Here is a 16,208-nt window from a genome sequence, read left to right as displayed (position 1 = left end):
TGGCCAGCGGGTCGCGCCCACGAAGCAGGTGCTGGAAGGCAGAGCTGCAGCCGGCCGGGGTGCCCGAGCAGAGCAGGGCGGTGACGCCGTCAGCACCTCTTTGCCCACCAGCTCTGCCCCGGACCTCCCGCCTGCGTCGTCCGTAGAGCTGTGCCTAAACCGCGGGGCTCCCCGGTCACTCCGAAGATCCCAGCAGTGAGCCGGGGGGGGCAGTGAGCCAAGCACACCCGCACACCGGGGGAGGGAACCCAAGGCAGCGCCTGCCCGCCGGCTCCCGGGTACTGCCCACCGCGCGCTGCTTTAGCTGCGGCTCTTCCCACAACACGGGTTCACTTCTTGAACAGGCATCACTCGCCATGTGGGGAACAGCGTGCCGAGCCCACAGCAACGGCTCAAGCCCACGCTGACTGTCCCGGTAGCGTTCGTTACTGGCTAAAGGTGCAACGGTGGATGAAAGCAAACGAAAGCGCGTCGAGGTCAGCCCCCAGAGGTGCTCGAGCCGCCGAGCTCCGGACACTGCCGGAGAGACCGGCCAGGCTGCCCGAGCGAGGACGGCGGCAGCGGCTCCCAGCCCGGCCCGGGACACACGGCCAGCAAGCTGCCTCCTGTGCCGGAGGAGCCACTGATCGATGGCACTTCAGAGCTCTGAGCAAATCTAGAGCCAGGCTTGCATATGAAATTCTGGGGACTGCTTGAATGCGTATGAATTATTCATGTGATTACAGCATGCGGCATCGAGCCTTTAAAGTGCAAATTATTTGGGACTAGGCTTCAGCCTTATTTTCTGTAAAGCATAAAGCAAGTTTTCCTACAGTGCAAACAATCCGAGTCTAATGTATATCATTTTCTGTGTTTCCTACTTTCTGCTCCTGTCTGCCAGATTCCATTAAGAGTGGGGAACCAGTACAATATAAAGCAAATGTGCAGTATATAGCTTCCTGGTGCATTATATGCTATTTGTTTTACAAGGCACTTGAGCATGCTACATACCACAGTTTTTTTTAAAAAAAAAAAAAAAGGTCTTACAGAAGAGATGTAATATCCTTCTGACAATAAAAACGCCCTGAGTCATCGAGGTGATGTGTCCAGCCACCACCAGTGACGGTGAGAGCGCATTGATCTGCCGACGGCCTGGGGCAGCCGAGGCTGCAGAGCCGGCGGGAGGGAGGGCTGCAGCAGGCACAGCCTGCTGGAGCGGTGCAGAAATGGCACTGCCAGTAAAAAGCCACTTGTGGGGAAAAGGAGAATGTGTTTCACCCAACACCCAGAGGCTGCTGAGCTGTGGACACGTACCGTGCCACTCGTGCCGCCGGGGGAAAACAGATTTGGAAGGCTCTTGCCTGATCTGATGGTCCTGGGTGACTGACCAACGTCTGCCGCAGTGGAATTCCCAGCTATATAATTTACTCCATGTTTTGGATAACTGTAATTAACATTCATTGCAGTCTGCACATCCCTAAGTGTTTTACCTAATCCCCACCGAGAACTGCTTGCTCGGATGAGGACCCTGAGCTTCAGTCCAAGCCAAACCCCTTCCTTCTGCCCTTTGCAGTACATTCAGGCACTAGAACTAAAAGCACACGGGAAGTCTTCAAGTGGCCACAGAAGCGGACCTAAGTAAGTACTTCCCCACACGCCCTTATACAGAATATCCTGCCTATACACCAATAACATTAAATGCCAATGCTAGCAAGTGTCTTGGCTGTTAAGTTCCTAAATACCACAATAGTCTCCTTTCAATGGAAGTTTCTTCCCAGTTGCTACTGAGTTCCCCTGTTCCCTTCTTTTTTTTCCTGTCCTGGGTATCTGAAATACGTATACATATATGTATTTATGTAATACATGTATGTGATGGCCTTTTGTTGCCACCAGGTAATCCCTCTAAATTCACAGGACATAAATCATACACCAGTATTTGAAGCAGCGATGCCAACTTTTGTTTAGTTGTGGATTTTATTTGGGTTGTTTGTCTGTTTGTTGGAGGGTGGGGGGTGTTTTTCTGGTCAGGGAGTTAACCTGAAACGAAGGAAGATAGAACTATTCTTTTCTGAGCAAAGACAGCAGTATTTTCCCTTGTACAGACCATACAGAAATGGGAGACCTGAAGCATTGTGCCAGGATGTACAGTGCCGCGCTTCTACAACTTTACTCTTACCCTCTCCACTTAGCTTCAGAGCTACTCGGTGCACTTTCTCCAGTGCTCCAGTACGCTGTAACCGTCTAATATAAAAGATCACTTATCTCTTCAGACAGCTAGGCTGGAATGAAAGGAAAACCTTGGACCAGAAAGTAACCTTCTGTGTTGGAACAGCCTTTTGCAAGTTAACCTGAACGCTACGCAGAGCACCATCAGCCTCAGAAGCCCACCAGCTCTCTGCTGGTGCCACTAGAACTAAACAAGTGTATTTTTTGGAGTAATAAATGAAAATTATCAGCTTCCAGAACTGTCAGCTGAGCTGCAAATACATTACATTGCTGTTCAATTTAATTACACAGCACGGCTAACCATCAGCCTATAAAGATTCGGTGTGCACAGTCAAATCAGCAAGCGGCCGAGTTCAGAACATCAGTCGGTGCCTGCATCTCTTCACTACAGCCAGGTACTGGAAAAGACCCTGAACAACAGACTAGATGTAAATTAGCACATCAACATTCACACACTGTCATATCTCACCGCTTAGCAGTGTTCGGAGCCGTCTGTTCCCACACATCCTAAGCACTTTTAATTTTCCATAACTGTCACCTAAAGCAATTTAATTCCTGAAGAACAGCGGGAGAAGGGAAGAGGACACTGACATTTATCTTCTCTTGCTAGGGGAAGCTCAGCAGCTCGCCCGCCTCTCTTGGCTTGGGGAGAGGAGTGCCCAGCAGGGGTTTGCCGTCGCTGCTCTCCCCGCGGCACCTCGCGGACACTCCACCCGCCGTCCCCCTGCCGCGGCCACCGCGCCCCGTGTCACCTCTCCAGAACTCGCCGCCAGGCCACACGACAGAAAGTTGCTATTCGTGATTCCCGTAGGTGCCTGGCTACGGGATCCTGGGGTAAGGCGGTAGAAACCGCCCGTTAAGAAAAACCGCAGCGACGAAACGCTGCGGGGACCGCTGAGCGACAAAGCGCCTGGAACTGCGGCCAGAGAGCAGGTCTGCGGAAAAGAATGGGAAAAGCCGTACCTGATTTTACACCTCCCAGGCTGACCGTGAACGCCAGGCTCAGCGACGTCCCCTGCCCGAGTGCGCCCAGGCAGGCCACGCTCACGGAGACTCGGTCGTGGAGACGGCGAGCGGAAAGCCCAAGGCCTGACCCGGGGCCAGAGGAACACTGCCGCAAGCGAGCAAGCGAGCATCTTTGTTCGGTGCAAATGTTACCCACCACACTCAATTTCAGGCATTCCCACAAGAAAGAAAGTGATATTTGAAAGGAAACACGTTATCCCCCCAACTGCATGGGCCTGTGAGAGTGCACCGCGCTCCACAGCCCTCCTCCGGCCGAGGCGAGAGCAGATCCAGCTGCAGCTTTTTAACCTGCTGACGCCCCCGAGCCCGAGGCTCGTAGGAGAAAAAGGACCAACCCGCAAGAAGAGCAACGCCTTCCGTCTCCAGGAAGGTCCCACTGGTCAGGTGAGACGTGCTGACCCTGCCAGGCACAGCACGGGATGGTCTTGTGCCTTCGCCGCCAGCGCTGCCGGGGCTGGTGCCTGCGGGCGACCGGGTACCCCCGGTTCCGCGGAGCCGTCGCCCCAGCAGGGCTGGGCAGCTCACCGCGCCAGCAAGGCGCCCGGATGCCAAGCAGCGTGCTCCTGCATGTTATTCCAAATGCACAGAAAGCCCGTTTCGAACCGAATGTGAGGACTGGGGCCTTCACAGAATAGACCAAGTATTTATTCGGTTTAACCTTTTACTCGAGCTGCGTTTCCAGTAACAACTTCTTGATCACCCTTTTCCCTCCCTATCAGTCAGGCGTTCCAGGAACTGCAGTTGGGTTTGTTAATTTTTTTCTTCCCTAAGCCTCATGCAAGCAGCCTCAGCTGCCCTCAGGGTTTGTTTTACCCGCATCTCCTCCCTCCAGACCTCCCACGGGCGCACCAGCCCCCCGAGGCCTCGCAGGACCTTTCCTCCCTCCCCGCCAGAAGACGCCTGGGCTGTTCCTGCAGGAGGGAGGATGCGAATCCCCATCCAGAGCCGCTCGGCCCCGTCGGCACCTCCGCTACCCGGGAACTTGTAAATCAGGAACCGGCAAAGGAAACCCTACAGGGATGCGAAAGAACAAGATACATAACGAAACGCTGGAAACGTGAAATCTCCAATCTTTATGCATACTAAGTTCTCTCTATGAAAGGCAGCTTAGTTTTGTGAATAGTTGTAAGTGAGAAGATTTAAATGGATGTTCTTAAACCAACACAAGCGAAAGATAAATCACAGTCTTAGGTGAGCAATAGCAATGGTTTTCCATAACTGCAATTTTCAGTGCTCAAAGGGAGACATTTTGTCCCCCTTCACCAGCACAATCCAGAACGGCTTTTCTTCAGATTTCTTTCAGCACTATTGACCGTGGCCTTCAGTGTGGTGAGTGACGGCAAAGTTCTCCATTATTTCTGAAGGAGATAGAGAGCCAGTAACCCAAACGTCGTACATATTACCACACACCTTCATGACTTGCAATTGCCGAGTTCTCTGGATTTTAATCTATTTCTGCATTACGTGACACACTGAAAACGGCGAAGTTTTCAATCTTTAGCCTGCACAAGGAGCATAGGCTCTGCTGGGGAGGCTGGGGGGCAGAGAGTGTGTGGCAAGAGGTTGGCTCTGGGCAAAGCACACACAAAAAGCCACGGATCCGGGGGAAGCAAGATTTAAAGCAAAAACAAAGCACTGCTGACAATACTAAACACAGCTTTTCTGACACCCCCTTGTAATTCCCACTCCCTCCTCCCCCCACTTACTTACTTAGCTACCACTTTGACAATACATAAAGGCTTTTTTCTCTTGTTTTTAAATAACAGGGAAAAGCATCTGTGCTCACAACCCACAGCCACGTAAGAGTCAGGCTATGAAAAAAGTTTGCCTTGCAATCTGATCAGCGATTACTTTAGTAAGTAGTTTGCAGAGCGTGGAACCTTAACACATCTGTACCTGACCATAAATATACAGGATTCGAGATTTTATAACCTCCTTACTGACCATCAGCCCATGGTTTTCCAATCAAAAGGGCAGTGTTTTCGAGATGATGAAGCCGGGTGGGAGAAGCAGCACCGGCAGAAGGAGCTGGGGCAGGGACGATGTTGCATGGCAGCTCCAGGGACCAGGGGACCCAGCCAGGCCACGCCGCACGGGATTTATGACACTTATCACCTTGGGAGAGGGAGAGAAGCTTCCCCTGGCCCCTGGGTCAGGGCTGGGACTGCCCCGTCTCCCAGGGCTCCTCTCCTGGGATGTCCCCAGACCTGGTCGCAGGGGTTTGGGTCGCCGCAGAGGTAAGGGACGCATGACAGGGCCAGGCTTTGCCCCCCCCCCCCATCCCCTCCACGTCCCCATCGCTCCAACAGTCTGGCAGCACGTCCTTGCTTCCCGGGTCCCATCCCCAGAACAAACACTTATGAGGGAGAACCCTGATCTGAAAAGCTAACGCCTGGCGCCGTGGAGAATGCTGGACATCTTGCTCCCATCGGATCGGAAAATAGGAAGTAAAAGGAGGATGCAAACAGCTTGCCAATCTGCAGTGACTGAACTCTTGACTCGAAAGCGATGCAAGCTGATGATGAGACCTGGGTCTGAGAGTCCTCCCCGGAGCCTCAGCTGGAGGCACCCAGCACCCAGCGGGTGCAGGCTCAGCAGAGGGTGGCTGCAGGATGGAGCAAGAGGCAGGTTTGGCACCGGCACGCACGGCTCACTCTCTGTGCATCAATCCAGGAATGAAGCGCTCCCGTGCTCGCTCGCCAGGGCGAGGCAGGAGGGATGCACGCTCCGGTGCGCCTGTAACCCTACAGCCTGCCAACTCACCGTTTGAAATTAAAATGGGGATTATTTTAAGCACGTTCCCCCAGGTTTTGCAGCTTCTCGCCCGTTTCCATGGGGACAGGCACCGTGCCACGCAGCTGCCGAGGCTCCCCAGCCTCCCGCCAGCCCCGCGAGGAAGAGGCTGGTGGGGAGGCAGAGCAGGGTCTGTCCTTCCAGCGCTGCTCGGGCGTCAGGAGCCCCCCCGGGCCCAGCACAGCCCTACAGCTGGGGCGGGCACCTCAGCGAACCGCGCGGCCAGGAAAGCATCACCGAGACAGGCAGCAGTTTTCTTGTTTTACCGCAGAAACACATTTTATACGGAGCGGTATTTCTCAGCTTGGAAGCTCGCAGCGGGCATTCGCAGAGTGGCTCTTTGATAAGTTTCAGCCCCGCGGGCCCCCCCCCCCCCCCCCGCGTGGGTGTCGCTGCCTGCGCACAGGACGGTGCCCCACGGCCCCTGGAGCCAGCCCGGCCCCGGGCGAGGAGGGGGCACGCACCCACCCACCACCCCAAAGCTCTGCACCCTCCCAGGACGGGGCTCCCCTCCTCCCCGGCACCCCTCGCCCTCCTGAACGCTGCCGGCTGCCCCCGCAGTGGGGGGGGGGGTTTGCTCCCCTAAACTCCCGTCCGGTGCCTCCCTGAGCCAAGGAATTTCAGAGATCGTTCCCTGAGAGGGGAAACACAACTGCCCACGGCCATTTCACCTGACCCAAAGGCTAACCCTGAGGACACACTCCTGCGAGTCGCACTGCCCTACTCCACGAGCTGTACCTGAGGGCTGTAAAACTGGGAACTGCTTTGAAAAAATTTGATTTTGATGCAACTAGGATAAACCCAGGAGACTGGACTTGACCCCCTTACAAAAAGCCATCTGCACTCTGGCAGCGAGAGTCAAATAAAGGATGGGTAAAGAAGTGATCAAGGCAAAAATCACAATGAAAGTAACTGGGCTGCAGCATTAAAACCTTGTACATCAGCTGGAAATCTAATTCCGTGTCAGGAAACAGGCAGAAAGCCCTCGGACCACTCACCTTGGTGTAAGAGAAGGAAGGAACAGCTCAGCAGAAAGCAGCAGATGGCTTTACATATTCTCATGTATATTTACATACACTTTTTTAGTAAGCCACTTTGATTCCGGAGAAGCCACAACCAAAACGCACTCTTGAAATTCCTCTTTAGGTATAACTGCATATAAAGATACATCATGATGTGTTTTTCCCCCTCTTTCACATAACACAACTGTGAGCAACGCTAATAGCACTAAGTGTAAGAATGCCTTGTATTTCCTATTACTCAGCCCTGTTTCCCAAGTTCTAGCAACTCTGCTAAATGGTGGGTTGGTTTTTTTTTTTTTCAATATTTAAATATACTTTTAAATAAAATGTATTTTTAAATATAAAGCATTCCTGTTGGCTTTACAACGATAGGGTTTCCCCCCACTTAGTATAGAAAATAAAATATTAAAAAAGGGAGGAGTGTCAATAAAACTCGCTCGGCCATTTCCCAGAATGGCAACGGAAAATACTTTCTGCCCACGTGAAAAACAAGCCTTGCGACTGCCGTGCCCCGTGGCCTGCTGCTGGCGCCCGCACCGGGCCCCTCCTCGCTGCCGGAGAACACATTCACTGACCAGGTAAGAAGCTTTTGAAAGGTTCTTACGGGTATAAATAAGAAACCTTAAAAAGCCGTTACAGACAAAGGCCTATTTTTCCCGATGGAAAACAGCACATGGTGATAATGATAAATCTACCAGCCCGCTACGATCCCCTTCAGCTTACTGGGGCCACCTTACCCCAGCACACTAACTCAGAGTGCTCAACCTTGCAACCCTTCTATTCCTTTGCCATACACTCTTCTTCCCTCCTTTTTACAATCTTTTATCTTTTGCCTGACTTTTTTTTTTTTTTTTTTTTTCTTTCTTCTTCTCCCCCATTCATTAACATTGTCTGTTCAGAGACAACATCCCTCCCCAAAAAGGCATCAGTAGGCAGCATCCCCAGCTGGACGGGCTGGAGCTCGCACCCGGCCGATGCCTGTGCAGCAGCTGCTGAACACGCCAAGTTTTCTGTGTCAGTGGAAGCAGCTGAAGCCGACGCTCGCCAAGCGAGGGGAACCGATCCCTGGCGTACCAGGGCCTTCGGGAAGCGCAGGCGAAAGGCGCAGGCACTCTCCTTTCAAAGTCAGCTTTTCTGCTAGTTGGATCCCAACTCCGCGACGTCTCAAAGGCGGCACGCGCACAGACGAATCGGCAAGCTGTGCACGCTGGAGCCAGGCACGGTACCTGAGGGGTGTCAGCAGCATGCACGGTCCCCCCCACCGCCGCTCAGGTGAAGCCCAAAGGGCCGGTCACTCTTGGCCTGCACCCGGCTCTGCAGCCATGGGAAGTCACCCGAGCCGGGGGAAGGGGGACGCGGCACCCCGGCGGGGCAGCGAGGAGGGAGCGGGACAGCCGCTCCCTGGGCTCCGCACGGCCGGGGATGAGGATGCGGGCTGCACCCTGGGCTCGACCCGGCCAAAGCACCGAGCTCAGCCCCAGCACCAGCAGGAACGACGCTGAAAATAACGGGGAGGGCTGGGAGAAGGTCCACAGGACAGACTCGGGAATGCGAGGTTTACCCTGGGGTCACGGACTCGGAGAGCTCAACCCACACATCCCAGCGACGAGGATGCCGGGCGGCCGCGGACCCAGCCGGCTGCTACACCGACACAGGCGTGACAACAGAAACTCCTCGGGTTTATCAAGGTGGGATCCGACAGCAGGAAGCTGGGGCTGGACTGACGCAGACCGAGAGAAAGGGCGATTTCTAACTGTGAGGTTAATAGCGGATAATCCTCCGGGGCCGGGCGTTTTACACCGAGAGCCCACACATTACTGCCCACCCCCAGGAAACCCACCACGCTCTGGCTTAGCCACACCACTAATTCAGCAAAGGCAGCAATTCAGCAAAGTCCAGAAACCAGTCCCTAGAAGTCAGGCAAGAGGACTGTAAGGGTTTGTTTGCCTCAGAAATCTACACGCTTGGAGTTTATTTATCTGTCGGTAAATACTGGGCCTTGTGTTACTACTCAGTAGAATAAATGTTAACCTTCTATTTATATACACCCCAACGTAATTAAAAGGGATTAACCATTGGATTTAGACAGTCAGGCTCATTCTTGTATATCCATCACTGGGATCCACCTATGGGTAAAATTTCATATACAAACCTATCTTTTTCCTTTTTTTTCTTTTTAAATTTATTTCACCTTAAATTGTCATCACTAGTAATTCTTCCACATTAGGTCACACACAAGGCCAAAGTATTAACTGGCTTCTTTATGTAAGGAAGTTATCGGAATGTCTTAAGAGATCTCCATAGCAACCATGCCGTGCCAGTAAATATGAGTTCACCAGAACAACACTGTAATTACTCTGAGCACACACTAACAAGCAATGATGAAAAAAAGCAGGCAATATTAGTAAAGTAACGTCCTAATAAGTCCCAGCTATTGCAGAAGCACCACTTGAAAAGATGTTATGAGATGTTACCAGGTTTCTGCCAATGGTCATTTACCTGCAAAGCTCAATTTCCCTATATTGGCTGCATACGGGCTCAGTACAGAATTAAATGCTCTCCCAATTATGTAGCAAAGCCTCCAATTTAAGCGTTTTCACTTGGCTCACTTCCTGTTCCTGCTGACCCACCACAGCCAAGATGAAACACATTTTCCACTTTGAGCACAAAATTCTGGTAGAGCCCGCGGGAGCGGCACACACCCAGCAGCCACAGCCCCCCCGCCTCACACACCCCATCAGTATAAAGGGGCGGGGGGGGGCTGGGTGGATTTTGCAGTCCCTTCCCACAGCAATTTTGCTGCACGGTTCAGTCACAGCACGGCACGGCCCTTGGGCAGCGAGGTGTCGTCCTAACTGATGCTTTCTCTACACTTCTGCAACGAGCGATGCAAGGGTTAACAATCCAATGTTATACTCCGAGTTGCTAATATATACGTGGTGATACCAACTAGCTCCTTCTCCAGTAAAAGTTCCCCTGATTTAACACCCCTTCAGCTGTGGGAGCAGCACAGACAGTCGCAGGTTGGATCGCCCTCACCCAGAGGACGCCCGCAGAGCCACCGCTCACCTAAGCTAGACCATCGCCATGCTCCGAGGGCTCAAATTAACGTGTTTATCTCACTCCAGGTTTATCCAGTGCAGAATTCCAGCAGCCCCAGCGTGGGGGGGGGTGGGGGGGTGTTGCCAGCTCTGGGTTGGGGCCCCAGGGCCAGCTCTCTGCCCGCTGGGGTATCCAGCACCCCGCCTGCTGCCCTGACGCCTCTCCCGAGTCTTCCTCCACTCACAAAGTCTCCTTCCTTTGCTCCTCTGAAATTTCACCCTGCACCTTAGAAGTCTAACGCCTCTGTGGTATTTCACGGCGCATCTCTATAAAAAGCTCACATTTGGGGAGAAATAAAACAAAGCAGCGTTTTCCAACGGCAAGTAGTTTTCAGAAGTTTGATGGCCAGCTGCACTTGATCTTCCCTTCTTAAAAGCTGAGGCTTCCTCGCACAGATTGAAGCTCCATCGCTGAACTGTCCCCTCCCCGCCCGCTTCTCGGTTACCCGGTATCGCACCGCCCTGTTTCCGCGGGGCTGCCGGGGAGGTGGGGGGGGGGGGCTCCGCGGTCCCCGCGGGGACGTAACACCGGGCCGGCAGCCCCGCACCGGGGGCTCGGCCCCGCTGCCCCCGCCGCGGGTGGGACGCGGTGGGACCCGCGGAGCGGAGCGGAGCGGAGCGGGGCTCAACAGGTGCGGGGCAGCGCGGCCCGGGGCATCGCGGCCCGGGGCATCCCGGCCCGGGGCATCGCGGCCCGGGGCATCCCGGCCCGGGGCATCCCGGCCCGCACTCACCGTCCTCCCGCTCGTCGAAGACGGGTCTCTTGGAGGAGGAGGCGCTCGCTCCCATCCTCTTCTTCCACTTGCCCCAGTGAAACATCGGGGCGAGGTGGATGGCATGCCCTGCGCGCCGCTCCCCGCCGGCCCGGCGGCTCCCGCGGGCGGGACCGGGACCGCGGGCGGGACCGGGACCGGGACCGGGACCGAGACCGGGACCGGGTCCGGGACCGGGACCGGGCGCCGCCGCCCTCACCCGCCGCCCGCCCGCATGGCAGCGCCCGGCGCCGCCGCCTCCGACCTCCTCCTGCCCGCGGCGGCTGCCGCAGCGGGGCCGGGGCGGGGCGGGGCGGGGGGCGGGGGGCGGGCGCGGAGCGGGGCCGGGGCCGGGGCCGGGGCCGGGGCCGGGGCGGAGCGGCGGGGAGCGGGGGGCGGGCGCGGGGGAGGGCCGGGCCGGGCCGCGCCCCCCCCCCCCCCAGCCCAGCGCAGCGCAGCGCCCCCGGCGGCAGCGGGAGGGGCAGCGGCGGCAACCGGAGGTGCGGGGGGGGGGGGGGGGGGGGGGAGCGGGGGGAGCCGTGGGAGCGGGATCTGGGGAGCGAGGGGAGAGGGGGGAGCCGTGGGAACGGAGGGGCGGGGGGTCCGGGGAGCGGGGGGAGCCGTGGGAGCGGGGGGGGCGGGGGGTCCGGGGAGCGGGGGGGCGGGGGGTCCGGGGAGCGGGGGGAGCCGTGGGAGCGGGGGGGCGGGGGGTCCGGGGAGCGGGGGGGCGGGGGGTCCGGGGAGCGGGGGGAGCCGTGGGAGCGGGGGGCGGGGGGTCCGGGGAGCGGGGGGAGCCGTGGGAGCGAGGGATGCAGGGAGCGGGGTCCGGGAAGCGGGGGGTCGGGGGAGCGGGGGGGTCCGGGGAACGGGAAGCCCTGGGAGTGGGGGTGTCCCGGGGAGCGGGGAGCCCCGGTAGCCGGTCCCTCCCGGCCCTGCCGCCCGGCGGAGGGGCTGCGGGGAGGGCCGGCCCCTGCTCCGCTCCGCGCCCCCCCAGCTCCGGGTCCCCCGCGGGGGCCGTGCCCCGGGACGCGACCGTGGGGTGGGTCACGGCACGGCAGCTCCCCGCGGCTCCCTGCTGAGCCCCGAGAGGTTCCCCGGCCCCGGCAGTGCCGGCGCCAGCAGCCATCTCGCACAGTTTAGTTATTTTTAAACTCATACATAAACATCGCAACCAGTATGAAAGGCAATCAGATTATATTATGGCCAAGCCTTTTACCGGCGTTCGGTTGTTATTTGTGAAAGCACAAATAGCTCATCTTAAATTAGGCACTAGTACTCGCTGCTGACTTTTAACCTTACTACTGTAAAGACAGCTGCATTGATTTTTATTCAACTATTGTAATAAAATAAGGACTTGATTTAAATTAGCGGGTAGCTGGGAAGTCGATGTATAGCGATTCCACAGCGTTTCAGAAGCTCCCCGCTGTGGAGATGGTTATTGCACTGTGACTGAAGATGTTACATGGGAAGTTTCAATACAGAGAAGAAAAACAAGCCTGAGGTTGGGAGTTTAGGCCTGAAATGCTGGTTCTCACTGATCGCCGCAGTGGGTGCAATGCAAGAAACCAAACAAAAGCTGGAAAAATAATTGGTGCCCGAACCCCCATCTTTTCCCCAGGTAGAAGGTGAGCCCTGAGGCAGGTGCATGCTGAGATCCCCGGGTTTCTTCAGCATGCGATAAAGGTGGTGGCGGCCGCCCGGCCCCGCTGCTGGGCCGGTGCAGCCCGCAGCAGGCGATGCTCGGCGTGGGCCGGTCGCTGCCGATAACCTCCCTGCGTGGAGGAGAGCTCGGGGACCCACGGGTGCTGGGCTCCCTGGCAGCCGGGGAGGGGCACACGGGGGCAGCCCCGAGGAGAAGCAGAGGCCCAGAGCCAGATGTGCTGCTGCCACCGCGCTGCCGAGTCCCTCCCGCGACCGGGCGAAGCCTCCGAGACTTGCTTCAGAGCCTTAAAACAGTAACTCTGATGCCTCCTTTTCCCAGAGGCACATCCAGATGATCCCAGGCTGGCTCAAGAGCAGGGTGGGCAGCAGGTCAAGGGGAAGGGATTGTCCCCCTCTGCTCCGCTTTGGGGAGACCCCCCTGCAGTGCTGGGGCCAGCTCGGGGGCCCCCAACAGCAGAAGGACACGGAGCTGCTCGAGCGGGGCCAGAGGAGGCCACGGAGATGCTGGGGGGGCTGGAGCAGCTCCCCTGGGGGGCCGGGCTGAGAGAGTTGGGGGGGTTCAGCCTGGAGAAGAGAAGGCTCCGGGGGGACCCTGAGAGTGGCCTCCCAGGGCTTAAAGGGGGGGCAGGAGAGGTGGGGGGGGACTCTGGGTCAGGGGGTGGGGGTAGAATGAGGGGGGACGGGTTTAAAAACTGAGGGTAGATTTAGATGAGCTCTAAGGCAGAAATTGTTCCCTGTTTGGGGGGTGAGGCGCTGGCCCAGGGTGCCCAGAGCAGCTGTGGCTGCCCCCTCCCTGGAAGGGTTCAAGGCCAGGTTGGACGGGGCTGGGAGCCCCCTGGGCTGGGGGAAGGGGGCCCTGCCCGGGGCAGGGGGTGGCACTGGGGGGGCTTTGAGGGCCCTGTCAACCCCAACCAGCCTGCGATTCTGTGATCCTTATTTTCCTCCATAAAGTACTGGGCCTGTGACTTTACTTTCAGGTAATCAGGACAAAAGCGTGTCCCGCAGCCGCATGGCGAACAGCCTGCCGTCACACCAGTAGCGAAGGATGCGAGCGTGCCAGTCTGCTGTATGAACCGATAACGCAATCGGGGGGCGAGCTCTGACAAGGAGCCTTATGCTGCATTTTTGTTCCGTGCAGCACGACGTCATGGAAAAGCCACATCGCCTAAATAATCAGTGTCTGTGTCTCGCTAGCTCTAGAGAGTTCCTGCTCTTCTGTCGGTGGTGAAACTCAGGATTGCTGCAGAGCTCCTCAGTAAAAGAATTCATCCCGAGTCACTACAGCCTTTGCAGAATGCTGAGCTGTAACATGCTTGTGACACCGGTTTTTATGGCTTGTTGAACTGAAATGTCTCATAGAATGTCTAATTAAATGCATTTCTCAGAAATAACTTACAATGTTATCAGACCACATCAGAAATGTCAAGGCGAGTGACAGCTCTTCAGCCATTAGATTGTATCTGTTGCACCATCAGTAATTACTTTCATAATTTCTGAGATGCTGCTTCCTAAGTTTTAATTTAAAATTGATACTGTTTTCTTTCAGAGCATGTTTTGAAATGGATATATTCGCTATTGTACTCCTTACAGAAAATTTGCTAGGAGTTAGTCATTATTTAAAAGAGCCTGGAAGTTGTAAAAGGATTACAATTGAAGGGTGTAATTTAAGAACAGTTTTCCAAAGGCAAAGAATAGTTCTTAAAGAATATTTCTTTGAGAAATCAGAAAGAATCACTCTCAAAAGACAGAACGCTTTTATACAAGGCAGTAATTTTTGCTTTGTTTAGGGATAGCTTTGTTTTCAAATATACTGCAAATCTCTGAGCTATCAGCTTTCACTCCTTCCTTTCTCTCGCCTTTACATTCTGTAGGAAAAGCGTGAAAGATGCCATTAAACAGCTTCAGTCTGTCTGCCATTCAGTTGTCATTTCTCTCTCATTCTCCACTAATATGTGGACAATCAAATCCATAGCATAGAATCGTAGTCTTTTTCCGAGAAGTTTGCAAGATGTACTGTAGGAAAAAAGAGTGGGAAATAAGGAGGTGATTGTCCTAATACCAGAGGAGAGCTTCATTTCATGACATTTTTTGGTTCCTTTAGCTGCAAAATGGAGGAGGGTGCAGCATGGGGCTTTGTTTAACTTTTGCTTCATTAGAAATGTAGTAAGTAGTTTTACCTTCACAAAGATAAGTTGAACAGGAGGCAGATAAAAGACCTTGTAAGTTGGTTTTTGTTTGGTTGTTTGTTTTTTTTTTTTTTTTAGTTCTATTCACAGCACTACTGGCTAAGTGCTGCTGAAAATTCTTGATGGTAATGCAGGCTAAGCAAAACTACATCCTCTTGTTTACTCCTGCTTTCTAGAAAGTCAACCGTAGGCGTACATACACGTCCTAACAAACACGTAACAAATCCCAAGAAAATTATCATCTTGCTGTCATCAAAGATGCTATCATCTTGATGAGGTCTGCCTGTTCGCGACGCCCATCTATTGCATAGCCAAGACAATCAGAATTTTAATCTCGTTTTATAAGGGAAGAGCTATCAGGTATCTGAATCCATTCCATAATTCCAGAGGGTTTTCTCTACTCAGAGTGGAACAGAAGGAGCTGCCCCGACTGCTACCGGGAGTCTGGTCCTGTGCTCAGTACTCAGCACGAGAGCCACTGACTTCCTGGGGTTCTATGGGAAGCGGGTGCCCGTGTTTGAAACCTAAGCCCCGTTTCCATCTGAATTATAATACTGAAATTGTCAGCGAAAATGTTACCTTGAATAGAAAACTGGGTGAGGTCTATCATTAATTGAATTGGACAGATTTTGTCAGGTGTAAATTCACCTGATTTTTGCCCCCTGACTTGATTTGGGAGAGGATATTCTTGCTCTAAATACCAAACCTGGTATTTGGAGACTGTTGTGCCATGCTGGTGCCTTTTGAACTGCCACCAACAAAGATGATAGAACCAAGAGATAAGAGGAAAAGAGTTTAGAAAAGTTCCTCCTGACTTCTGTGGCACGGGAAAGAATCTGGGCCACTAACAACGGTGTTGGGCTGTATTTTCTCCCCAGAAATTATGTTTTGATTATCTAAATTGTTTGTGATGTTCCAGTTTGAAAACCAGTATTTTTGCTTGTGATCTTAAGTCACATCTGACAACATCTGAATGATGAAAGGAGAATGTGTTGGAGAGGAAAATACAGACATATGAGCACGGACTTGGGAGGATGTATGGAAGAAAAGGAGGAGAAAAACAACACTGCCATTAAACATGGTGTTTGATAAACAGGCTCTAAATCTTGTCGTGGTGGTCCTTCCTTTGGGCAAAACAGCCACAGCTGCTCACTTCATTAGGAAAAGTGAAATTTGCAATTAGTTTGCAAATATTTAGCACAAATGGTGTTATATAAGCTTTGCCATTCTCGATATTTTAACACCATTACAAATAAATTCCAATTTATTTAGATCTCTAACTCTCCATCTCCTGTTGAGCAATTCCGATGGAGCTCTGTTGCTGTCGCTGCACCAACAGAAACTGGGAGAAGGGTGACAAGCTCACCACCTCGGATCAGCCTGGGGACCAGGGGACGCTGCGTCGCGGCTGCCCGTGCACAGTCAACTACAGTGGTGCAGAATTAGTGCCAAAAATATTAA

General features: G+C 54.2%; 1 protein-coding gene and 1 long non-coding RNA gene across 4 annotated transcripts in view; one reads left to right on the top strand and one right to left on the bottom strand.

Annotated features, from left to right (window-relative positions):
- The window catches only part of STK32C (serine/threonine kinase 32C), an 89,974-nt gene extending 78,845 nt beyond the window's left edge, over positions 1–11,129 (bottom strand). The window contains exons 1-2 of one of the 2 annotated variants that reach the window (XM_042789988.1): positions 11,091–11,129; positions 10,882–11,042 (exon numbers count right to left, since the gene is read on the bottom strand). In XM_042789988.1, coding sequence (XP_042645922.1) covers positions 10,882–10,966 — 85 coding nt within the window. In that variant the 5' untranslated portion in view covers positions 10,967–11,042; positions 11,091–11,129. Of the gene's footprint in view, positions 1–10,881; positions 11,051–11,090 lie in introns of those variants that run through there. The other variant, XM_042789984.1, reaches the window with a different exon arrangement.
- Positions 11,130–11,351: 222 nt separating this feature from the next.
- On the top strand, positions 11,352–14,477 carry LOC116961417. Of its 2 annotated transcripts, XR_006164906.1 has the most exons (3): positions 11,352–11,399; positions 12,268–12,524; positions 13,539–14,477. It is a non-coding gene; the product is annotated as an uncharacterized LOC116961417 (long non-coding RNA). The 2 variants fall into 2 exon arrangements; XR_006164905.1 differs by lacking the exon at positions 11,352–11,399 and having other exon boundaries at positions 11,756–12,524.
- Positions 14,478–16,208: the final 1,731 nt, after the last annotated feature.

Source organism: Tyto alba, unplaced genomic scaffold, assembly GCF_018691265.1.
Source record: "Tyto alba isolate M040663 unplaced genomic scaffold, T.alba_DEE_v4.0 Super-Scaffold_1, whole genome shotgun sequence".
NCBI classification, from domain to species: Eukaryota; Metazoa; Chordata; class Aves; order Strigiformes; family Tytonidae; genus Tyto; species Tyto alba.
This window is presented reverse-complemented; position numbering and strand designations above follow the sequence as displayed.